The following is a 21352-nucleotide window of genomic DNA, read 5'->3' as shown; positions in this document are numbered from 1 at the left end:
GCAGGAGGCTCCAGATGAACACAGTGAGGTGTGTTCAGCCTGGACACCTGAGCAGCCCCTGAAGCTTGTGGAGTACTGGCATGGACTGTAGACTCATACCTTTGCTCATATATTCTATTGCCAGGCTACATAGTGATAAAACCAGGTCAGAACTTGGCATTTTCCTGTCTAAAGCCTACTGAGGAATACTGCTATATGTGTGTGGGGTATTCTTGTTTTTCTGCTGTGAGAGTTTAAAAAAAATTCATTGTGTAAACACTGTGAAAGAAAAATTAGCTATCCCATCTGCTTTCCTCTGACTAACATTTCTTCCATCACATGTTTAACACTAAGCCTCTGATGGAATTAAAAATAGATGGCTACAGAGGAGGCCACATCTATTAATTGACATTCAGTCTTTGAGACTTACAACCATAAAATCTCTGGAGTAGCAGACCCAACCAGGCTTTTATATGAGTGAGATTTTTACTAAAGGCACCAGTTGCACTCTTTCAGTGGTTTACCATTTGACAGAATTCTGTTGTGAAGTTCAAATATGAAGAGATATTGATGAGTCTTAGAAAAACTGGAAAAGAGGGTTAATTTTAATCCCTCAGGAAAGTGAAAAGCAGAGACTAATTTTTTCTGAGTCTCCTACCAGCCCATCATTGCAATATCTGATCACCTTGGAGTCACTGTTGCAGTGACAGTGAATAATTGGTCTGGTTGTTTGGCAGCATGATACAAAAATAGAAAAGGAAAACCTTCCACTCTGCGCTTGTCACAGCCTAAAGGGTTATCAGGCTCGTGGGATCACAACTGTGGATTTGTAGGGCATGGTGTGGAGGCTTTGTCCTTTGAATATTGACTTGTAGTCTTGTAGTGGAAATGCTTTTAGTAATTGAGACAGAACTAAAAGAGAGGTGATGTTTCAGAGTTACAGTGGGGGACAGGACACAGGCAGCTTTAATGCTTGAGTGATAACTAAACTTGCACTAGAATGTCATGCATATAATTCTTTTTAATAACAAATCAGTAGTTTCTATCAGGTAACTCACGAACAGCAAACCCAAACTATGGCATAGTTTTATGATTCTGTGAAACTGAAGAAGCTGCATAACCACATAAACTCACTTAAATTTGGATTTAAAATGTTCTTTTTTCAGTTTTACCAAAATGATGGTTGAAAGAGTGTATGTTTGCAAAACAAATTGACATGAGATCATAACTATGATTCCTTAAAATGTCCATATTATTGTAGAAACACTGGGGTATTTCTCTCACTGTGAACTCTTGAACTACTCAGTATCACATAGGGTTGCAAAATTTATTGTATCTTTTTTCTTATAGATGCTTATTAAACCCCTCATTTTGAGACTGATGAATGAGTAAAATAAAGCTATCAAAAGAGGGAGAACTGTTGACAAAAAGAGTGGGATTCTGAGCTAAAAAAGACAATTCTTCTGTTAAGTATGCTTACATGGCAGTCATAGCTGAGACTATCAAAGGAATGCATGTATTGATATAATGATGTATCTTTGTTCCACAGCTAGTGTTAATGATTAAAACCAGTACCCTTTGGACTCATATATTATTAGCCATGTCTTCTGTCAGTGTTCCTTTGATGCACACAAGTACAGAAGCCAAGCCATTGTCTGGAGAGTGTGTTAATTAATACCCATATGGTGAAAAATAATATAGTTCATTCAGAACACAACTTATTCAATTGGATAGCATTAAATTTATATACAAAATATTGACTAAATGTCATTATTTTGGTAACCAACTCTTCCCAAGCTTATTTCCTGTGAATACTGCTACAATTTTAAGTAATGTTTCAACTCAAAAAATTGTAGTGTCCCATTTTAATGTCATGAACATTCATTAACTAAACTGAAAGCAATAAATAAATGTAAAAAGGTCAGGAATTAATCATATTTTGAAGTTACAAGGAAGGAAGGACAAAAAAATCACAGGAGGTGTTCCTAACAGTACACCTCTTCTATATCCATGAAAATGATAATTATTAGAGAAATACACCTTAGAATCAGTGAAGTAACTGCTAAGTTAATATAATTTTTAGTTAAAAGAGACACTTCATTGTCCTGTACCCTTCCTGTTGTCACCAGTAAGATTAATTTTAAAAGTCCTGAAGAATATAGAGAACTGTCACCCTTGGATATATTTTCTCAAAATTGGGGCGACTTGCCCGGGAAATACTTGCATTTGCATATTCAAATTTAGGAATGTGAGTATCCCCTTGGCACTTCTAGCTTTCTACTTCTAGGGAACATCATGTTATGGGTTTCCCAAGATGTGGGCTTGGCAGCTGCGCGTCCATTGCAAACAGAAACTGGAAAAGGTGGAAACTCAGCTCAGCCTCCCTCTGTCAGAGATGTAGTGGGTCTCCAGCACAGGAAGGATATTGACCTGTTGGAGTGATTTCAGAGAAAGCCACCAAGATGATTAGAGGGGTGCCGCACCTCTCCTGTGGAGAAGGGCTAAAAGAATGGGGATTGTTCAGGCTGAAGAAGAGCAGACTTTGGAGTGGCCTAATTGCAGCCTTACAGTACCTGAAGGGAGAGGAAGCATGGAGGGAGACTTTTGCAAGAGCATTTTCAGGAAAAGACATGGGGGAATGGCTTTGAAGAGAAAGAGTGGGCTTAGATTGGATATTAGGAAGAAATTCTTTATTGTGAGGTTGGTGAGGCACTGGAACAGATTGTGCAGAGAATTTGTAGATGCCTCCTTCCTGGAAGTGTTGAAGGCTAGATTGGATGGAGTTCTGAGCAACATGGTCTAGTGGAAGATGTTGAGACTAGAAGAGCTTTGAAGTCTCTTCCAACCCAAGCCAAAACATGGTTCTGTGATCTTTAGTACCAACCAGAAAGTCCACTGTATTTAGCAGCTGCTGAAGTTTCCCTTCCCTGTGCTTGCCAGTGGGCGGTGATGATGCTACAATGGTGAGGAAACAACATTTTGAAGTAAAGTATTCTGTTTTGCAAAGGAAAAATGCAATTCAATAGCAAAATGCCTTGCCTATGCTTGTCATTCCTTAAGAAGAAAGGCTGGTGGTTTTTTTGGCAAAGAGAGAGGGTAATGCTACATTTAAACGATTTAATTTTAGCTAATCCACAGATACTGAGTCACCTTTCAAGCAACCTGTTTTTCTCCCTCAACAGTCAGGAATCTTGAGCTCTTAACTTCAAGCACTCTTAGTTACATTTAAATTAGATAAGGTGTGTACATCATTCAATTTCATCTTTCTTGGTACAGATTCTCTGTCCTAGTTGTGCTCTCTGTTTCTTCTCTGGAGGACTGGTCTTTTAACTGGTCAGGGATTTTTGATCTGCCCTTGCTCTACTGTTAGGAAATTTGCCCTACTAAGAAAACTAAGGTCTTCATTACATCATGATGGCTGGCTGTGTGTTTTATGGGGATTCTTCTGGGCCCAACTAGCTCATATCTTTCTTCTCCCTTTCTTGCTATGTTTTATGGACACTTTACAGATTATAAAAGTAATACTTGAAGGATGCATAATGTACATAATGTAATCAGGTTGTTGTACTTGACAACTTTTCAATGATAAGATGTAAAGTTGTAATTTTTTAAAAACAAACATTGGACAATTCTAATTTTTATTAAAATTACAAAATTTTACTAGTAGTGTTGTCAGATACTCATTATTTAAATTTGGATTTTTTACACTAATCAACAAAACACCTATGTGTTGCAAACCAGCTCCTATGTTTTTTATATATGCATTTGTCTATATTTGGAGTTCAATGAACTCAAAAAGATCACTTTTGTCTGGATCTGGAGTCTTTCATGTTAGTGTAGAGGTGAGACAGAAAAACATAGGAAAAATCTCTCCAGTGATGCTTTGATGTTAATTCTTTGGTTGTTTGAAAATGGTTGCCAGAGTAGTATTTTAGTCTTTTTATTACATTATTTTCATTGTCATCAGGGAAGTCTTTGCTCTTTAAATTAGTGTTTTAAGCTGTGCTTTTGTCTGTTTTTTATGGGCATGATAATTATTGTTAGACTTGAAAATTGTGTTCTTGGCTAGGTAAAATATCTGTGTGCAAAGAAGCAAGATCATAGGTGTCAGAAAACCCTTTCTTTCCTGGACCACTCCTTGGCCCCCTGCTGCAGCATCAGGAGCTAGAAGCAGCATAGCAAAGAAAACAGGACTCATGGATGTACCCAGCTGTCTTATTTTCCTCAAGTTGTCTGGTATACACAACTTCAAGCACCTTTGTCATTATCTTCAACGGATTCTCAACATTGATTTCTGTTTATTTTTTTTTAAAGATGTACCTCTTCCAACATGCTCTGTGAGGAAATTTGTCTGATTTATGCTTCAAGTAGCTGAAGGGAATGTTGCATATGGAGAAAACAAAGCAAAAAGTTTCCAAAGCATATTTTCTTCTTGGAGCATTTAAAATTCAGGTTTTCAGTCAGTGTGGTGTTGTTTTAAATCAGTGTCAAAGGTGATAGTTTAAAACAGTTTTAAAAAGTTTTTGTGGATAAATGTGCTGGTTCAATGCATAAAGACAAATAGGCCTGTGTGCTTTCTTCACTTGCAAAGCTGTGTTTGATTTACCTCAAAATTTCTTCCGTTCTTCCCTTTAAAATTAAAATTTAATTTCTTTTTCTAATGTACATGGAAGTTTTTGTGGAAAGACTGGCTTGTCTACCTCTTGAACTTAGATTTCTACATTTGACAACTTGCCTACATTTGAACTATTTACTGGAGAGGAATAACCAGTTTTATGTGCATTTCATCCTAAGATAGTGTTGAAGAATGCATTCAGAGCAGGTAGTTTGGTGTGCAGGTTCAGTGCCTGGGGTCAGAAACACAGACACAAGGCAGGACCCCTCAGCCCCCAGCCTGTTCTGCTTGGAATGTGAGGATACAAAATCACCGCAGATCCTTTGCTTGGGGTCCCTCCTCAGAGGCACCAGGTCAAAAAGTTGTGTTATTTAGTTATTGCACCAAGATTAAATAATTTAAAGGATCCATATGTGATTTTCCTGCGCTATTGAAATGAAAAATGTGAAAATGTATCAAAGGTCTAATGCAAATAATAGTTTTCAATTCCATAAGTACTCTTAATTTTCAGATTCCTTCAGGAGACAGTAAAAAAAGAGACTTCTGGTTCAGGCTCTTCCTCACAGCTTATTTTTATGTAAATACAAAACCCCTCTGCACTGATATCCTCCACCTTAGGTTTGTCTTTCCAAAGTGTAGTTTTCCTGACTGCATCTGCCACTGCTTATTTTTCTAATGATGTTAATGTGAAGTTGAACTGATTTCTGACATCTGGCTGTTGCCAAAAGCATTATGAAGAACCAAGAAAAAGACCAAATGTTGTTAATTTGTGCTTTAAGCTGCTTGGCAGCATCATAATCGGAGGTCCTGAAACTGTGTGTAAATTGTGAATGTTTTGCTGCACAGTGCATGCTTGTTTGGTATTTGGGTGCCTTTTGGTATCTCAAAAAACTGGGAAAGAGATATTTAAATGCAAAGAAAACTACTGTACCTGAAATCTGTGAGTTAGGCTTCTATACTCACATGAAAAAGTAACTGAAGCAAAAGCAGCAGAGTGCTTGGAAATATTGCACATGTATCCCAGCTTGTTCATAAAAGGACTATTCTCAGAGCTGTACTTGCAAAGTGCCTAGCAAAGCTAGTGGCTATAAATTATTATTTAAAATAATACAGATAATAATCTGTATTATCTGTATTATTTATACCACCACCATTAAATAATGACTTAAATAATAATTTCTTTAAGTCAGCAGGATTTTATGTGATAGCTCTGGCCTGTTCAGGACCTGCAAAGTGCTGTACTGTGAGATGGATTGCTTGGAAGCTGATCCAGTAGAGTAGCATTAAATCCTCAAGAAATTGCCACTGTCTATGCCTGTCCCATTCATATCTTCGAGAGCAAGCTGAATTTTTTCAGCAGCATCTTACCTAGAAGAATAAACACTTAAAAGAAAAAATCAAACTAAGAACAGTTCAACCAAAATGCTTTCCAGACTTCAGATATCTATGTATCTGTGCACATATTTTCTCTTGAGGAGGCAGGCTATGAAAAAATTGTGTTAACAGTCTTAGCCATATTTCCTGGGCTTTTAGGATGAGGTTATAGTTATAAATGAGGTTCCAGGTGCTCCTTGTTGTTGTCTCCCAGTCATGCACAATATCTGTGTTCAGAGTCCTCCAGAGCCCAGGCAGAGCAGAATGGCTCGCAGGGACTGTATTCTGCATTCACCCTCATTTCCTTCTCCTTACCCTGCTTCCAGATGATCGGAGGGCACTGTCCCTCTGAAAGAAACTGGATGTGCTAGCACATGCCTTCAGAAAAATGAGGGGAATATGCATTACTGCAAAATAAGTGAGTTCACTGACTTTTTTTCTTTATGTACAAATCTGAGGAGTGAAACAGGAGCAGGTTTTGAATAGGTGTCACCTGGCCTTTATGGGGCAGTCAAAGTTGTATGAGTCTGTAGAGAGCTATCTAGGCATGGTTTGGATTTTGCTGTCTGCTGTAGTCATTCATAAGAATATGATTACAGGACACAAAGATTTCAAATCAGAGCAAGTGTGAGTCACTGTGTTTGGAATGTGTTTCTTAGTTTTGTCCTTATCAAAACTGATAGTCCCTGTGATCCTTGTCTGGTTTTTGAGATTTCTCTTTCACAAGATCTGTGAGATTTCTGAGACTTGTATAGGCTCCTCAGGTGTGCTTGACTTCCATCTAGCCTGCATCTCTCAGCAGGTCTGTTCTCCACGGGCCATGTGAGCAGTTTAGCATCAGTCTTAACACACCTTCCTAAATAGCACTTGTCTTTTTGCAGGGCAGTATGTGCATGTGTGTGAACTGCTGTCTCTTCCTTCCTCACAGCCTGGAGAAGAGAGATTGGTACTGTCAGCTGGGGGCAGGTCTGGTAACTGGTTGATTATAGGGCAGGATTTCAGGGAGTACAGGAAAACACTGTAGGTGTCTTTGGTTGTTTATTTTTTCCATTTTTCTCTTTCACTCAACCCTTTCTTTCCTTCCCTCCCTCCCTTTCTTCTCTCTTCCATGCCAGTTATCAATAAAATTACTTGGAATTGAACCTGGAACATAAATATCAGAGAGTTTGTGCTTCATTAGAACAAAAGAGTAGTCAGCATGATTTCCACAGACCTAGTTTGAAAGCCAGTAACTATAACACTGTCCAGGGTAACACAAAAAAATATGCTTTGGATTCCATGTTTGTGCAATGTTCTTATAGTTTCATAATTTTACACAATATGGAATTTCAAAAAGGTTGTTGTGCTGAAGCACTTTCAAAGGACAACAAAGCTGGTGAAGAATCTGAACCACAGTTGAAATGAGGGAGTTGTAGTTGTTGAGCGTAGATAAAAGGAGGATAAAGGGGATTGACATCCAATTCTTCTGCTGTGTTTCAAGTGAAAGGATGTGAGGAAATGGCCTTAAGCTGCCACTGCTGAGGAGGTTCAGATTAGATATTAGTTAGTAGAAGCTTTTTCACTGAAAGAGTGGTTAGGCATTGGAATATGTTGCCCAGGAAGGTTGTGAAGTCACTGTCTTTAGAGGTGCTCAAGGAGAGATGTCTGGCTTTGGCATTCGGAGATATGACTGAGGGGTGATTATGGTGGTGGCGTGTTGTTGATGGCCAATGTAGATGATCTTGAAGGTGTCTTTTAACCTTGATGATTCTGTGCTTCTGTGAAATGAGTATGTCCTTTTTTTGCACTTGTAATTAAAATAAAAAAGAAAACTTCTAGTCTGAAATTACTTTATGTGGAGGAAATTTGACAATTAGGAAGGAAAGGCAATATTTTTTTTCATTTTTGAGTGAGAGCTATTCAGACTGTTCCTTTTTAGAGTCTTTTTATTGAGTACATTTTTAATGATGACCTGAATTATTTCTGTGCCTTGGTACAGCACAAAGGCTCGATCTTGATGCTTCTGTGATCAGTGTTTGGAATCTTTATTAATTGTAATAAGCATCTCCTACAAGAATATTCTAAATATTTTATAGTGTAAATCTCCTACAAGAATACTGTAAATATTTTATAGTGTAACTCTAATATTTAGTTTTAACTATGGTGATTTTATTAAAATACTTTAAAAAGGATAAATCAAATAATAATTAGAAAGATCACTTAGTTTCATACAGGTAAATATATTTTAATCTTATTTTCTCTTTAAAATGCTCACTTAATGATGTATTAGCTTACATGTTCTGTCATGTAACAATACTGTGGCAAGACTCTTATTCAGACTGCCAGGTCTGTCTTTCTACATATTAGGTTTTATGGAATAGATCTTGCCAGTTTTTGCATATAGATTTCACTGTGCAGTGATAAGAATTTCCCAGCAGTTCAGTGGGAGTGCTCCCATGGACAAAGTGTGTACAGGTCAACAGAAATACTATAGAGCTATGTTGATATAAATGGCTTATAGGTGGTTTTTGTTACTTCTTTATACTTCTTTATTTCACCTCGAGACTATCATCATCAAACATATAATATGTATAGTGTGTGCATACATATGTACAAGTCTTGCTCCAAGGGGGACTTTTTGTTTCTGAGAGCAGGATTATCATTTTCTAGTAATTAGGTTCCACTTGTCCAAAATCTTCATTACAGAATAAAAAAGAAACTGGGAAATATTCTATCATGGTTTATTCCATATAATAACAAATTAGGTTTATTCAGTGAGTATTCTTGAATTTTCCAGCAGCTTTTCATACCACTTATTATAAAATCGGACTTTCTTGTATATTTTCTGCCCTTATTTTGGATGTGGCTTTGAAATTAGAGCTGTACTGCTCATATCATAACTGAGTGCAGGATTTCCTGCTTTTAACAGAGCTTTGACTGAGGACTTGCTAATGATGTTGGTGCTTAGGAAAATATGTTCTTTTTCATGTGACCTGGATAGCAAGATCACTTGTAAACCCAGTGTTAGTAACTAGTTAAAAATGCAGTTGCTTCATGTTGTAAGGTTAGGAATGCCAGTGTTGGAATTAATGAATTTTGACTTAATTCTCATAGGTTATTTTAGAGAATTAGGTAAAATTTAATTTTATTGTTTCCACAGAAATTTGAAATTATAGTCTCATATATCCTTTGTCACTATTTCTATCTGGTTGTGAAAGGCAGGCCAGTTAGCTGCATATGTGTACCATTATTTGTGATTATTGGATCATGCAGTCTTGGGAACTCCAGGAGGTGTAGCATGGCTGTGTATGCACCTAGAGGGCATTTTGTAGGTAATGCATTTTCTGAAAATGTTTTCAGATGTTTCACAGACTCACACAAGGCTCTTATGTGTGGAAATCCAAAAGAAAGATCAGAAGTAAACTGGAAACATTTCTAAGTCCATCAGTAGGATACAGCTTGAGGATCTGTCCCCCTGCATGTGGTTTACAGCAAATAGTAGCCAAGGTACTCATCCCAAATAAGAATATATGCATGTTCTAGGGGTTCATTTTCATAATTTCGTCTCCCTTTTAACCCTATTTTCTCTTCTGATAAACTTTAATTTTCTCCTCTGTTAAACATTTTCAGAGAAAGCCCAAACTGTAATAGGCAGTGTCATTAATATTAATTCAAGTATGCTGTAGTTATTAAGGTACAAAATAGTAAGTTGATGCTATACCATTAGATGCATTCCTGAATGGAATAAATATTTCATCAACATGCATGAATGGAAATTGCTGCACTACTTACAATGCTTAACTCTTTCATAGATTTTTGTACCTCCAGTGATTGCCAGTAATATCTTCATAACAATGTGATGCATTTGCCTCAACATAACATTGTTTGAAGAAAAACAATTTTAGAATTCATGCACAAATTTTATACTTCTGATGGAATATTTCTTTCATTTTTCTTACACTTGACATTTCAAATAGGAAATAGCCTTATAACATGGAAGTATCAGGGGTCATAACTTCCAACTATGTGAAGTTTCCCAAGATTCAAAATACTGGACTTAAACCCCATCAGCCGCTAGAATTGAATTCAATTTAATTCATTTTATACCTTTTGTCACTGTCTTTTGTGGGTCTTCCCCAGTTTTACAAGGGGAAAGAGGGGGTAAACTATCATACTTTTTCAAATCTTGTAAATAATGATACTCTTAGAGACTATTGCTGTTAACAGTGATAAACAGTAAGAATAGTTAATAGAGCTCAGATGCAGCAGTCAAAAGTATACAGTAAATCTACCTTTTTAAGCATAAGTGCAAAATTATGAGAAAAATCATATGTCAAACATATGGAAATTAAAATGTGAAAAAATTTATAAATTATTTGCACATTGATCCAGATGCATTTGTTTCAACTTTTTTTAGTAGTTGTGTGTGTATGTATATATATACATACACTGAGATGTAATTTATGAACCATTGAACCATGATTAAATAAAGATGTAAAAAAGTAAAATTTATAATGTGTGTGTTTACTTGTGCTGAAGTATTGTTTATTTAAAACAGTGCCATGCTGATACAATATGTATTGTATTTTCCTTAAAAAAGTCTGGAACAATGGTGGTGGTATAAATACATCTGAACAAGATACATGGATTAACATGAAGTTGTTTTGCATGGAAATTCTTTTCCAAAGTAGCTGCTCTGTATGAAGTGAAATCTTTTAAACGTAAAGAGAATAGCATTTTAAAAATATTTTCATATATTTAAGGCTGTGAATCTAAAGAAGGGAAATCTGACAGAAACAAGAACTTGTCAGCATACAGGGAGTTTTTCTTAAAAGTCAATTTTTTTTTATATGACTGCTTAATTCTCCCTTAAAAGACTAAAGTTTAAAAATATTTCCAGTATTTAAAACTGTTATAAATCAAAATGTGATGATCATTGAGAGTATGTGATTTGAAGATAGCTGAATGTGAATACCTGCCTGTGGCCCTTGTTAAATATAATGATAATGCGTGCATTTTTGTTTACTGTGAAAGTAAGCTGCAATATGCAGTCAGGCTTAACTTCCTCAAATTATAATAGTAAATTCACTGTAAAACACATCTTGCAATAAGTTGTGTTTTCCATATGCTAAAAATACTTGAATCCAAAAAGACTGTATTTTTGCCTGCTTTAAATACCAGGTTTACTTTGAGTTAGTAAATCACAGAAATAAAGCTTAGGTTAATATTTACTTTGAGAAATTAAGCTCAACTATAATAAGCATGAACATTGTCTGTATTGTTACATATGTTTTCAGCAGTGGAAAGAAATTGTTTAATGGTTTAGTCTAGAAATGCTGGGGTTTTTACATTTACAACTTTTAAAAATGTCTGTTAATATCTTCTGATGTAAATTTTGAAATCTGAAGAAATACCACCTGGTCAGATTGCCTACTAGTTGAGGTCTGTCTAAAGAAAATTGTTATTTATTGGGTTTTGCAGAAATAAATTAGAAAGTGATAAAAAGGAGAATTAATAGTATTCAATGCTAAAATACACTCTTCAGAAGCTGAAGGGATTTCCAGATGTTTTAAATGCACATAGCTTCTTTCCTACAGTTTTTATACTTTTATGATTGCTTGATGCAAAAAGTCTCAGCATCAAAAAAATTATCAATTTAATAGGTAAATTGTACCTAAAAATTTAATAGGCTTATTTTGATGTTTTTCCATAAGATGTGTAAATATGGGGGAGAAGGTGCTACTTTCTTCAAACTTCACAAACGGGTAAAATTCTTGCTTTATATGGGGACCTCAGGTAGAAGTCAGCCATGGAGCTGGGATTATTCCTCTATAGTGTTCAGACTGTTTGACAGTGCTTCAGAGACCATTTCTGTGGACACAGTGCAGAACACCAAAGTGATCTACTGTTTGGTTGTTCTCAGTATTTCATGAGCCAGGAGATGTAACAATACTTTCAATTTCTTTATGTGAATTTCAGTTGAGCCCACATCAGTGTCCTCTTAGATAAGGTTGTTTGAATGATCAGGTTAATCTGTTAGCATGGTGTAATTTGAATATGCTATAGAACTGTACAAAATTTTGTTCCATTCAGCAGAATCTCTGTTGCCCCCTTTTGCAGATGACGGTTGCTGCTGGTACGAGCATTGAGAATAACATTCAAAGGACCATATCCTGCCCTAATGTATGTTCAAAATATCTTGGTTTTTTGCATAATTTAATTGTGAAGCCTCCTTATGTGAATTTGATTTTGTTGCCCACAGAAGCTTGTGCATCTCGAGGTTACTTCACATTATGTATTTCAGGGTCAATGAATATTGTACTACAAGTGAGGTCTCAGCCTATCAAAATTCCCAAATTGCTGAAATTTCTTTCTGTATGGTTTGATGGTGCAGCTAAATAAAGCTGATGATAATATATTCATAGTTCCTTCTGCATTTACCTTGCTTCCCAGCCAGCTCAATGCTCCTGTCAGTTGAAATCAATAGAAAAGCAATAGCAAAATGAGGAAAGAAATGAGAGGCTATATTTATTCTACTTAACCTTGTCCTAAATTGCATTTTGATTATGAAGATGTGTAATAATAAATGTGGAAGGAAGGTAATTTCATTTTCATTACTTAGGCAGATGTATACTATAACTTAAAATAGGAGGGAGGAATTATTGCTTATGAAAGGTAGAATTAGTGATATATCTGGTTAAGAAAATAAGCAAATTATTCACTTGTAGTATAATAACTCATTTGTCTTTTTAGACCAAAACTATTTAGATAATGGAAAGTCATTGGGACAAACATGATCTCTTACACATTAATGGGGAAAAATTAATGAAAATTGGGATGTACTTTTGAGAAAACTGTGGCTCTGACTTTTATAAAAGTTATTTTTTTTGCCATGTAGTGTTTACTAATTTATTTTTCAATTAAAGAATATTATATGTATAGGGGAGCTGGCAGATGGAATTCTGAATAAACACTTCCATCCCCTTAAGTTCTTTGAAGATATAGCAAATAATCAAAGAAAAAGAACATTCTAAAGTAACTAATATCTAAAAGAGAAAAATCTGTGATTTAGTATTGGTAAGAACTGAATTTGTTCTCCCTGTCTGGGAAGATAATCTCAAACCAGTCTTTTTTGGGGAAGTTTATGCTTTTAAGGGAACACTAAGAACTTCTTTACACTGCATTCTTAGAAGATACTGCATCTGACCATCTGAATCATTGTGGATTTCTGCATATATTCCTGGAATAGATCAATATTCTGAATTCTTGGCTATATTTTTGTACTGCTTGATTCCATTTTCACACTTGCTTCTGTGCAAAGGAAAAACCCTTCCTCAACACATAGTGTATGATTAATCTCCAATCTTCTGAATTTTCAATGTGACTTAAATTTCTCCAGTGCAATTTTAGTATCTCAATTTGCAAATTGTACCATTTATAATGGAAGCTAGTGATATAGACAGACAATAGCTAGTAATATCTAAAGACAATATGGCAGAAATTACGAGCATGGAAAAATGCACTGTTTCCAATTTAGTTATAGAAGTCCATGCTATTACTTCAAAACGGTTTGTGATCTTTTAATTTTCTTTGAGCAATCTGCTCTAGTGGAATGTAGCCCTGCCTGTGGTAGGGGGCTGGAACTAGATGATCTTTAAGGCCCTTTCCAACTCAAAGCATTTTATTATTCCATGATTTTTGAATTTATAATTAATAATGACCAAAATTTCTGTTGTTTATAAAAGAATCCTGTTCAGAGAGAAAATACAATCCCTACCAACATCTGCAAGTCATCAAAATGCACTTGAGCAAGAGCAAAAAGTGGAAATCTGCACTCAGCCTTTCACCCAGCATCTTGCAGGGAGGACAGGCAGGGCGAGTCAGTTCTACTTTATAAGTACAAAATAAAGTAAATAATTTTGTTTATTCCATTCAATGACAACCCAACCCCCCTGTTACCTGTGTGAACCATAGTTTTAACAGTGGGCATTAAGACTATCAAATCTGCAGCTAATATTGTTTGAATGCATGGTAAATTTTCAATTATAGGGCTACATTATTTTGAAATGTTTAATGTAATTACTGTGACTAGTACAACTTTGTATATCTGCCTAGCGTGAAAGGGATAACTACAGAAGATAGCCTCAAAACCATAAAATTTTCAATCAGTATAAGTTGCAGTGGTTCAACATTTTAATTACATGACATTAATAATAAGTTGTAATTAATTATAAACCTCAGTTATTTAGCCAAAAAGGCACAATACATTTGGTTTGGCTTTTATGGCTCCTAATCTCAGACCCAAAATACATTTCTAGAACTACTCACATAGAAGCAGTGTTTGAAATACTGAAAACATAGAATAGATGCTTCATGAGAAAAATATACTGAAATACTAAACAGGCTTTCTTAAGCCTGAGTAACATTTCTTAATGTTATAAATAACAAATGTAAACAGGTTTTTAGATATAAAGGGTTTGTAGTAAGTCATTTTGCTTAATGGAAACACTGCAAGGCTTGCAATAAAACTGAAGCTCAGGAGGAAACTGCAATATATTCAGAATTGAGAATTTGGATATTACGGTGGTTTTCGAGGTACAACTTTGTGGACAGGTTCCCACATACTAAGATTTCTAATCTGTGTGCTGCTGCTCAGTGAAGTTTACACCTTCATAATTATAAACTTCTATTTAGCTTTATTATCACATAAACCTTGTTTTCTATTTTTCATTATTATCAACTGTTCATATAGCAGAAGCTGAGGGAAAAAAATGGGTATTATATACAATAATAAAATGCTTTGCAGATTTTTCTCCTGTTTTGTTTAGTAGTACATTAGCTGCTAGGATTGTTGTCCTTCATGCAAAATGTCCTATATCATTTTATCTGTCTGTGTTTTTGAATAGATTGGCCTTTAAACAACCACTTCATAAACACTATTGCTTGATAAGAATTTCAAGCAAGTACTCATATATAAAGTACACATACATTATAAAATGGCTGAATGAACATTAATGATGGATATATAGTCACTTAGGACAGTCTATCATACTGAGATATTGCAGTGGCATTACATGATGACAGGAAGCAGTGCACAGACAAAGACAGGTCACTCTGTATGCAGATCCAGTTCTGTGGCTGCCTGACCCTGAGCTGCTGCAAAATTGCAGCACTAATGCTTCTTTTCTTTACAGCACTTTAAGGTCCACAGTGAAAATGCAAACAGTAAAATACAAAACAAAATAATGACTGTTATTTAACATGCTGTGTCTCTTTTTTTCAGAATAAAACTTGAATCTGTTTTTGTAAAACAAAATTGTGCTATATAGTAAATGAAAATATGCTTCACTGTTTATAAATAGAAAGAAAACTATTGAATCAAGTGCAAACAATGCATTTTGTTCTCGAACCATCAGCTTTAACACTCTTTGATGTAAATACTACCTTTGTTTTGTCTAAACAAATACATGCCTTCAGAAATTCTTTGAGGTAGTCAGAAGTCTCAGAGTATAAGTACTCTGAAATGATGGGTCTTTTGAATTCCAGTATATGCGATTCAGACTGGGTTTTTTGGGTAAATACTTTTATTCACTACAAAGCTTAATGTGCTTAAATTTTTAACATCATTTTTTATTATTATTTTATGGCTTTAGCCAACATGTGAGCATATCTATAGATATTTTATACAGGAGCTCTGTAGGAAAAGACTAATTTGTTTATATTTTGTCAAATTCAGCAGTTATGCAGCATCTTATAAAATTGCTGCTTTTCATTCATTGGCAATCTTAGTTCTTTTCAAAAGAGTTTTTGAGAGGGTTGCAGTAAGCAGGGGGCAGAGGGTGAAAGCATTGGTAATATATAGATGCCTTAAAATAGCAGCATTTTTTTTCCTCCTATATGAAAATAAAACCATACTTCCAAGGTTTTTTAAATCAAGGATTAAATTCTGCTTTTTTTATAAGTTTGTTCCTTTGAATAAGCTGAGCATGTCTTTTTCTTAAATTGAAGCCACATGCCTTTATTCTGAAGCAGAAATATTTTTTTCCCATGTTGGTAACGTTTCTGAGATCAAGAAGAAAAAGTACTCCAGAACTGCTACAGATAGGTTGGAGGCCTGTAATTATATTTTGGCTTCTGACTTTTTTCTTTCTCAGACTGTCATGAAAGCACCCTGAGCTTTCAGCTCAGCTGCTCCAGCTCATTTTCCACCTTTATAGAAATTGGGGATTTACCAAACAGTGACCTACCACTTGAAGCTAGAAACCCATTTTATGTGATCACCTGACACTTTCAAGCCTCAGACCCTCTTGACACATAAGGTGTCTTACTTATGTCCATGGAAGAAAAAAAAAAATTGCAGGGAAGTTTTTCTCAATTTTTTTGTGAACTCCAGCGTTTAAAATCTTCAGGAGTTACTTCATTCACAAATAAACGTGCAAAAAGAAAAATATTTTTAATTTCTTCTCGGTGATAGTGACTCTGCAACTCTGTATTTTCAGCAGTTTGGCCCTTTCCTCTCACTTCCCTGCCACAGGGCCAGTAAATCGCGCTGCACAGCCGAGCATTTCTGCCTCTGCTTCAGATCTCGTGACAGGCAACCAACTGGCAGGTCTGCTGCCTGGCCAGCCATGCCAAGTGTGTTAAATCAGGAGCTAGCAAGAGACAGCAGCAATGCTTTCAACTGGGGAGCTGTATTGCTGGCAAGTGAATGCCTTGGCAACAGTGGGGTGTCCTCAAGTATGTGGCAGCACCCTCCTGGTAATGCTCTTACATGCACAGCATCGTGTCCTGGCATAGCTTTGCAAGCATTCCAACACTGTCCCGTGGCACTCAGCCTGACACAGGCCCAAGGCATCAATTTGAGAGATTGAAGATTGAAAAATGGAAATTGGGAATTGAAAATTGTAGCAGCATTTGCAAGGGTTTGCAAGAAACAATTCTCAGATGATATCTAAGTTATTCCACACCACAGACTGTAGCTCCCTACAGCCACAGAAGGAAGATCTCGCTGTGGAAAGAATATGCTTTGGGGAGAAGAGTGGGTTTTCATTGGTTTGGTAACTTCTTTTGGATTATTATTGAGAAAAATCTTAGCCCTATCACCAGAAAACAGGTGGGATAAAATCTTTTCATGGCAGAGATCTAATGTGCAGGAAATAATTTTCTAGATAGCAATGATAGTTTTAGATACTTTCCTTTACTATTTTGTAATTTCGTTTTTCTTGCAGAAGAGGGATGTAGAAGAGCTATCAGCTGTTAATGACAGGAAAATAAGTCATTTGGCAAAAGGAAGTTGCCAAATTCCTTTGAAAGAATAAAAGAATATGACATCCATCCCAAAACATGTGAAAAATAAATCAGCTCAGATTATTTTCGTGTTTAGAAATATGCAGGTTTATGGTGTACAGCTTTTGCTTAGTGAAGCTGGCAACTGTTCTTGCTGCTGTGATGCTGTTGCTGGAACCATGGGGAGGCAGAGGAGAAAGCTCTCCCAGGGGAAAAGTTCCTGGACCAGAATAAACAAAAAATTAAATTTAAAAGGGCATCCATGGACAGGAAGGGGGATAATAATTATTATTAATTAAGCATGGTGTGTGGAAGCAGGTGGAGGATCAGAGACACCAGTGGGAACAGGGGCTGGTGGCTTTGGGGGAGGAACAGATCTGAGATGGAGGAGAAGAAAGTTTCAATGGCACAATTCTCCGAACTGAAAGAGCAGATATAATCATGGAAATGTGAAGTTTTATTTGAAAGATGTTTCAGAGAGGCCTAAAGTGGGACAGTGATGCCTCTCCTAAGATATCTTGAGTTCCAGCAGAGGAAACTCTGAATGATGGTATAATAGGTGCCACTTGTCATGTGGTCTGGACATTTCTACTTCTAGTTCTCTGTTCAGCCCAGATTTGATGCTGCACATCAGGCATCTCTAACATGTTAATGAGAAAATTATTCATTCCACTTTGGGAATTTTTAGTGGTTATATTATCAAATATACTTGTGAACTCCTTAGACTTATGTATTAGTTCCAAGTCAGTGAAATAATCAATGTCACACCAAGCTATATATATTGCAAGTGATTAAATATTTTAAGGGAAAGGCCCTAATTGCTAATTCAACTACTCAACTTGGTAAGAGCTCAGCTTCTAGACAACAGTAATCCTGCTACTGGTGCTTAAATAGTACTCTTACACTCTTCCAATATAGTCCTTGTACTGTAATTATATATAGCAATATATTACATTTTGAGTAGTGAGATGGAAATTTTGTTGTAATTGTTTTCCCAGACAATAGTTCTGGCTTATTAAATTGCTAGTTGTTGCTCCTTCTAGAAGGAGAAACAAACATGCCCTGAGAAAGAAAAGGAATTATTTCAAAGGTCAGTATTGCTTAAGCACTTGTTTAATGCTTAGAGCAGACTGGAGTTAGAAATAATTGGAAAGTGTACTGATATTGCGAGTGACAGACTGGAGGAGAAATCCAAATCTTTGCAGTGAGTTTCCTTGGTGCCTCAAGGAAGCAATTGGCTTGAAAATGCACAAATGCTTTATACAAAAATGATGGAATATAACACTAAGGCAAGGATTAAACTTGGTTTCAGTTTCCCAAACAAAATTCCTGGGAAAATTCTATACTGTGACAACTCTAGACAGTCTGTCTAAAATACAACATAGTTATTTTCTTTGAGCATTAGTGACAACCTATTAGAAGAAATTTAGAGAAACTCTCCTTCCAATGCAATGTTTATATTTTTATGCTGCTACAATGGGAAGGAGTTTGTTTGCAAAATAATAGAAATGGGAATGTGATCCTTCTGTAGATTATGAATTTCCCCTGACCTTTAAATTGCACTGTTATTTCATTAAAATGTAGTAAGCCTAGTAAAAGTTACCTACACAGTGATAGAATGAATTTTGACACTCTCTTCTGATTAAATTGTAGATGCCTTTTAATCAAAGTAAATAAAACAAGCCCAAAAAAGAAAAGTCAAACAAAAAAAAAAAAAAAAAACACAACACCCAGAAGAAACTCCAGGGAAGCTTGTCATCCATCAGTTATTTTTTCTGATCTTTCTTATATCTGATTATTGTATTTATTACGTAAAATATTTATTTTTGATCTAGATAGCTGTATTCCCCACATTACACATTTTAGACACCAAGCAAAATCAAATAAGTAGCATCAACTGGCTTCTTACTTCGCTCCTCTTTGTCTTGTATTTTTTATAGCAAAAGGCATAATTATAGGGTAAGAGAGAAACGTGAAGAGGCAGATGATTTGAAATAAGATATTTAATAGTGAAACATAAAGGAAAAAAAAAAAAAAGAAACACATTTTGGGACAAGTGAGCAGAAAGAAAGGTAGTGAAATACTTCTAGCAAGGCTTCCTGTGATCTGCTCTCTTAAATATATTCTGTTCTATACAAATAGATAATTCCTGAGACAAATAATGCATAAATTTTGCTACTGTGACTTCTTAATTTTGATTCATATTCAGCTATTTCTTGGCTTTATTATTTTTGCGTTTGGACATATTGTAGATTTTATTCAAATGGAAAAATAATTATTTTCTGATCTTAGTTTAAAAACTTCCAAAGATTAGTCTGCCTCTGTTTAAATTTCTGGTTTCTGAGTAGTATTAATATAATTCTGAAAATTGGATTCTAAGAAATCACAAGAAATTTTACATAAAGTAATTAGTGTTTTCATTTTTAAATACTAATTTGAAAAATATCTTTAAAGAAATAGGATAGAAGAAATGAAATAAGGCTTTCTATGACCACATTCTCCAGGTGAGGATCAAAACCAATTTGTAAATTTTGCCATAGCTTATGGATTCAGCTAATACTGCACTAGAGGAATAGATGGATCAGTTTTGAAGTATTGAATCAGTAAAGATATTTCAAAGTATGGATGTCAGATTTAGATGGCAGAACATGTGATAGAGGGCTGGTTTCCTCTCATAATTCCATGTTGCCTTCTTGTCATGAGATCATTCTGTGCCTCTCCTTGAAGGGACATCATCTCTGCTAGGGAGAGAGGGAAAGGAAACAAAAATGTGATAAGATTATAAGCATAGAGACATAACTGTTTCCACTTTGCAAAGTTATCAAAGAAATAAAAATCGCTTGTGCACATTACCTAAACCTCTTACTCAGTTTTGAAAGAGGGAAGTAGCTCTAAAATGGCCTAATTTTTTCTGGTGAATTATGTAAGTAATTGAGTATTGATTTCAATGTATTTTGCTCATTTTGATCAGATGAAAATTTAGCCCTGGTCTTTTTGACCCACTATTTTGATAGAGCAAAATAATTAGAAGATTCATTGAATGTTATTAGCTTAAACTTACACTGACCTAATTCTTCCTGCAGTCATGCAAAAGGTGTTTTACAATTTTTTTTTTATTTCATTTTGGAAGTATTTTTGACCTTTTTCTCCTCAGAAATTTCATTACTGAAGCTTTATTAGGAACTGTAATCTTTGAAATTGTTTTCTTCTTAAAATTTCATCCTCCAATTTCATAATACATTTTGATTATTTCCATGAATGTTGTCTTTGATATTTCTCTTAGTGCAGATCAAGACAGATAGATAACTAACCACTTCAACTCAATTGATTTTAAAATATTGGGTAAACATCAGTATTTATCTTGGAAATGAATCAATTTTGATTGATGGCTATGTTTGAGAAGATGCAGTTTTTCAGTATGGTTTTTTTTTGTTATCAAATCTAGTTAATCAATATGTGAATTACCTGCCTGGCTGTTTAAAATAACAAGAGTTTGTCACAAATTACATGGACTGTAGCTGGAAAGTCTGTCGTGGGCAGTCACCTGGTAATCTTTCCTCATTTTTCTTTTCTCACGCATTTGCATCCTTTTTAACTCGGAACCCAATTCCAAATGAAACTGGTAAAAGCAGATGAAGGGTAAAACTAGGATTAAGAGGTCAGAATCTGTTCAGTATTTCTGAATTAAGATTTCAGATGTGATCTCTATGACATATTCTGTCAGTTGGGTCTCATGACCTTCTGCCCAAAAGTAGTGTAGCATCCTTGTGGATGCCAGCCTTGTCAGGGAGAGAGAAACAGCCATCATTTCTCACTGTGGCAGTGAGAATTTTAGGGAGTTGTAGGAATATAACTTGTTGGCCCAAAGAATACGCAGGTGGTGTTTTTCCACCTTGTTTTTCTGTTCCTCTCAAGGACAGTGTATGAGAAAGATGTTTTTATTACCTAACCAATCAAATAGTATGTGTCATGTTGGTCTATTTATGCTGAAGTTTCCTGTCCATTAAAGCCTTCTTTTCATCTTTTTATGCTGTGTCCTCATCTGTTCTTGTGTCATTCTTGGTGCAAGGGTGACACATCCCTGTTAATTTTTCTGTTGGGACATCCCTTTGAGGACAA

At 35.5% G+C, this 21352-nt stretch overlaps 1 protein-coding gene across 8 annotated transcripts in view; it reads left to right on the top strand.

Moving 5' to 3' along the window:
- Nucleotides 1-21352, top strand: part of PPFIA2 (PPFI scaffold protein A2) — a 285778-nt gene that overhangs the window by 133194 nt on the left and 131232 nt on the right. For 4 of the 8 annotated variants that reach the window (XM_031507775.2, XM_077783543.1, XM_021528045.2 and 1 more), the window contains one exon: nt 12068-12130. The exons of the other annotated variants lie outside the window; for them this stretch is intronic. In XM_031507775.2, coding sequence (XP_031363635.1) covers nt 12068-12130 — 63 coding nt within the window. The remainder of the gene's footprint in view (nt 1-12067; nt 12131-21352) is intronic. 8 annotated transcript variants of the gene reach the window in all.

Source organism: Lonchura striata, chromosome 5, assembly GCF_046129695.1.
Source record: "Lonchura striata isolate bLonStr1 chromosome 5, bLonStr1.mat, whole genome shotgun sequence".
Taxonomy (NCBI): Eukaryota; Metazoa; Chordata; class Aves; order Passeriformes; family Estrildidae; genus Lonchura; species Lonchura striata.
This window is presented reverse-complemented; position numbering and strand designations above follow the sequence as displayed.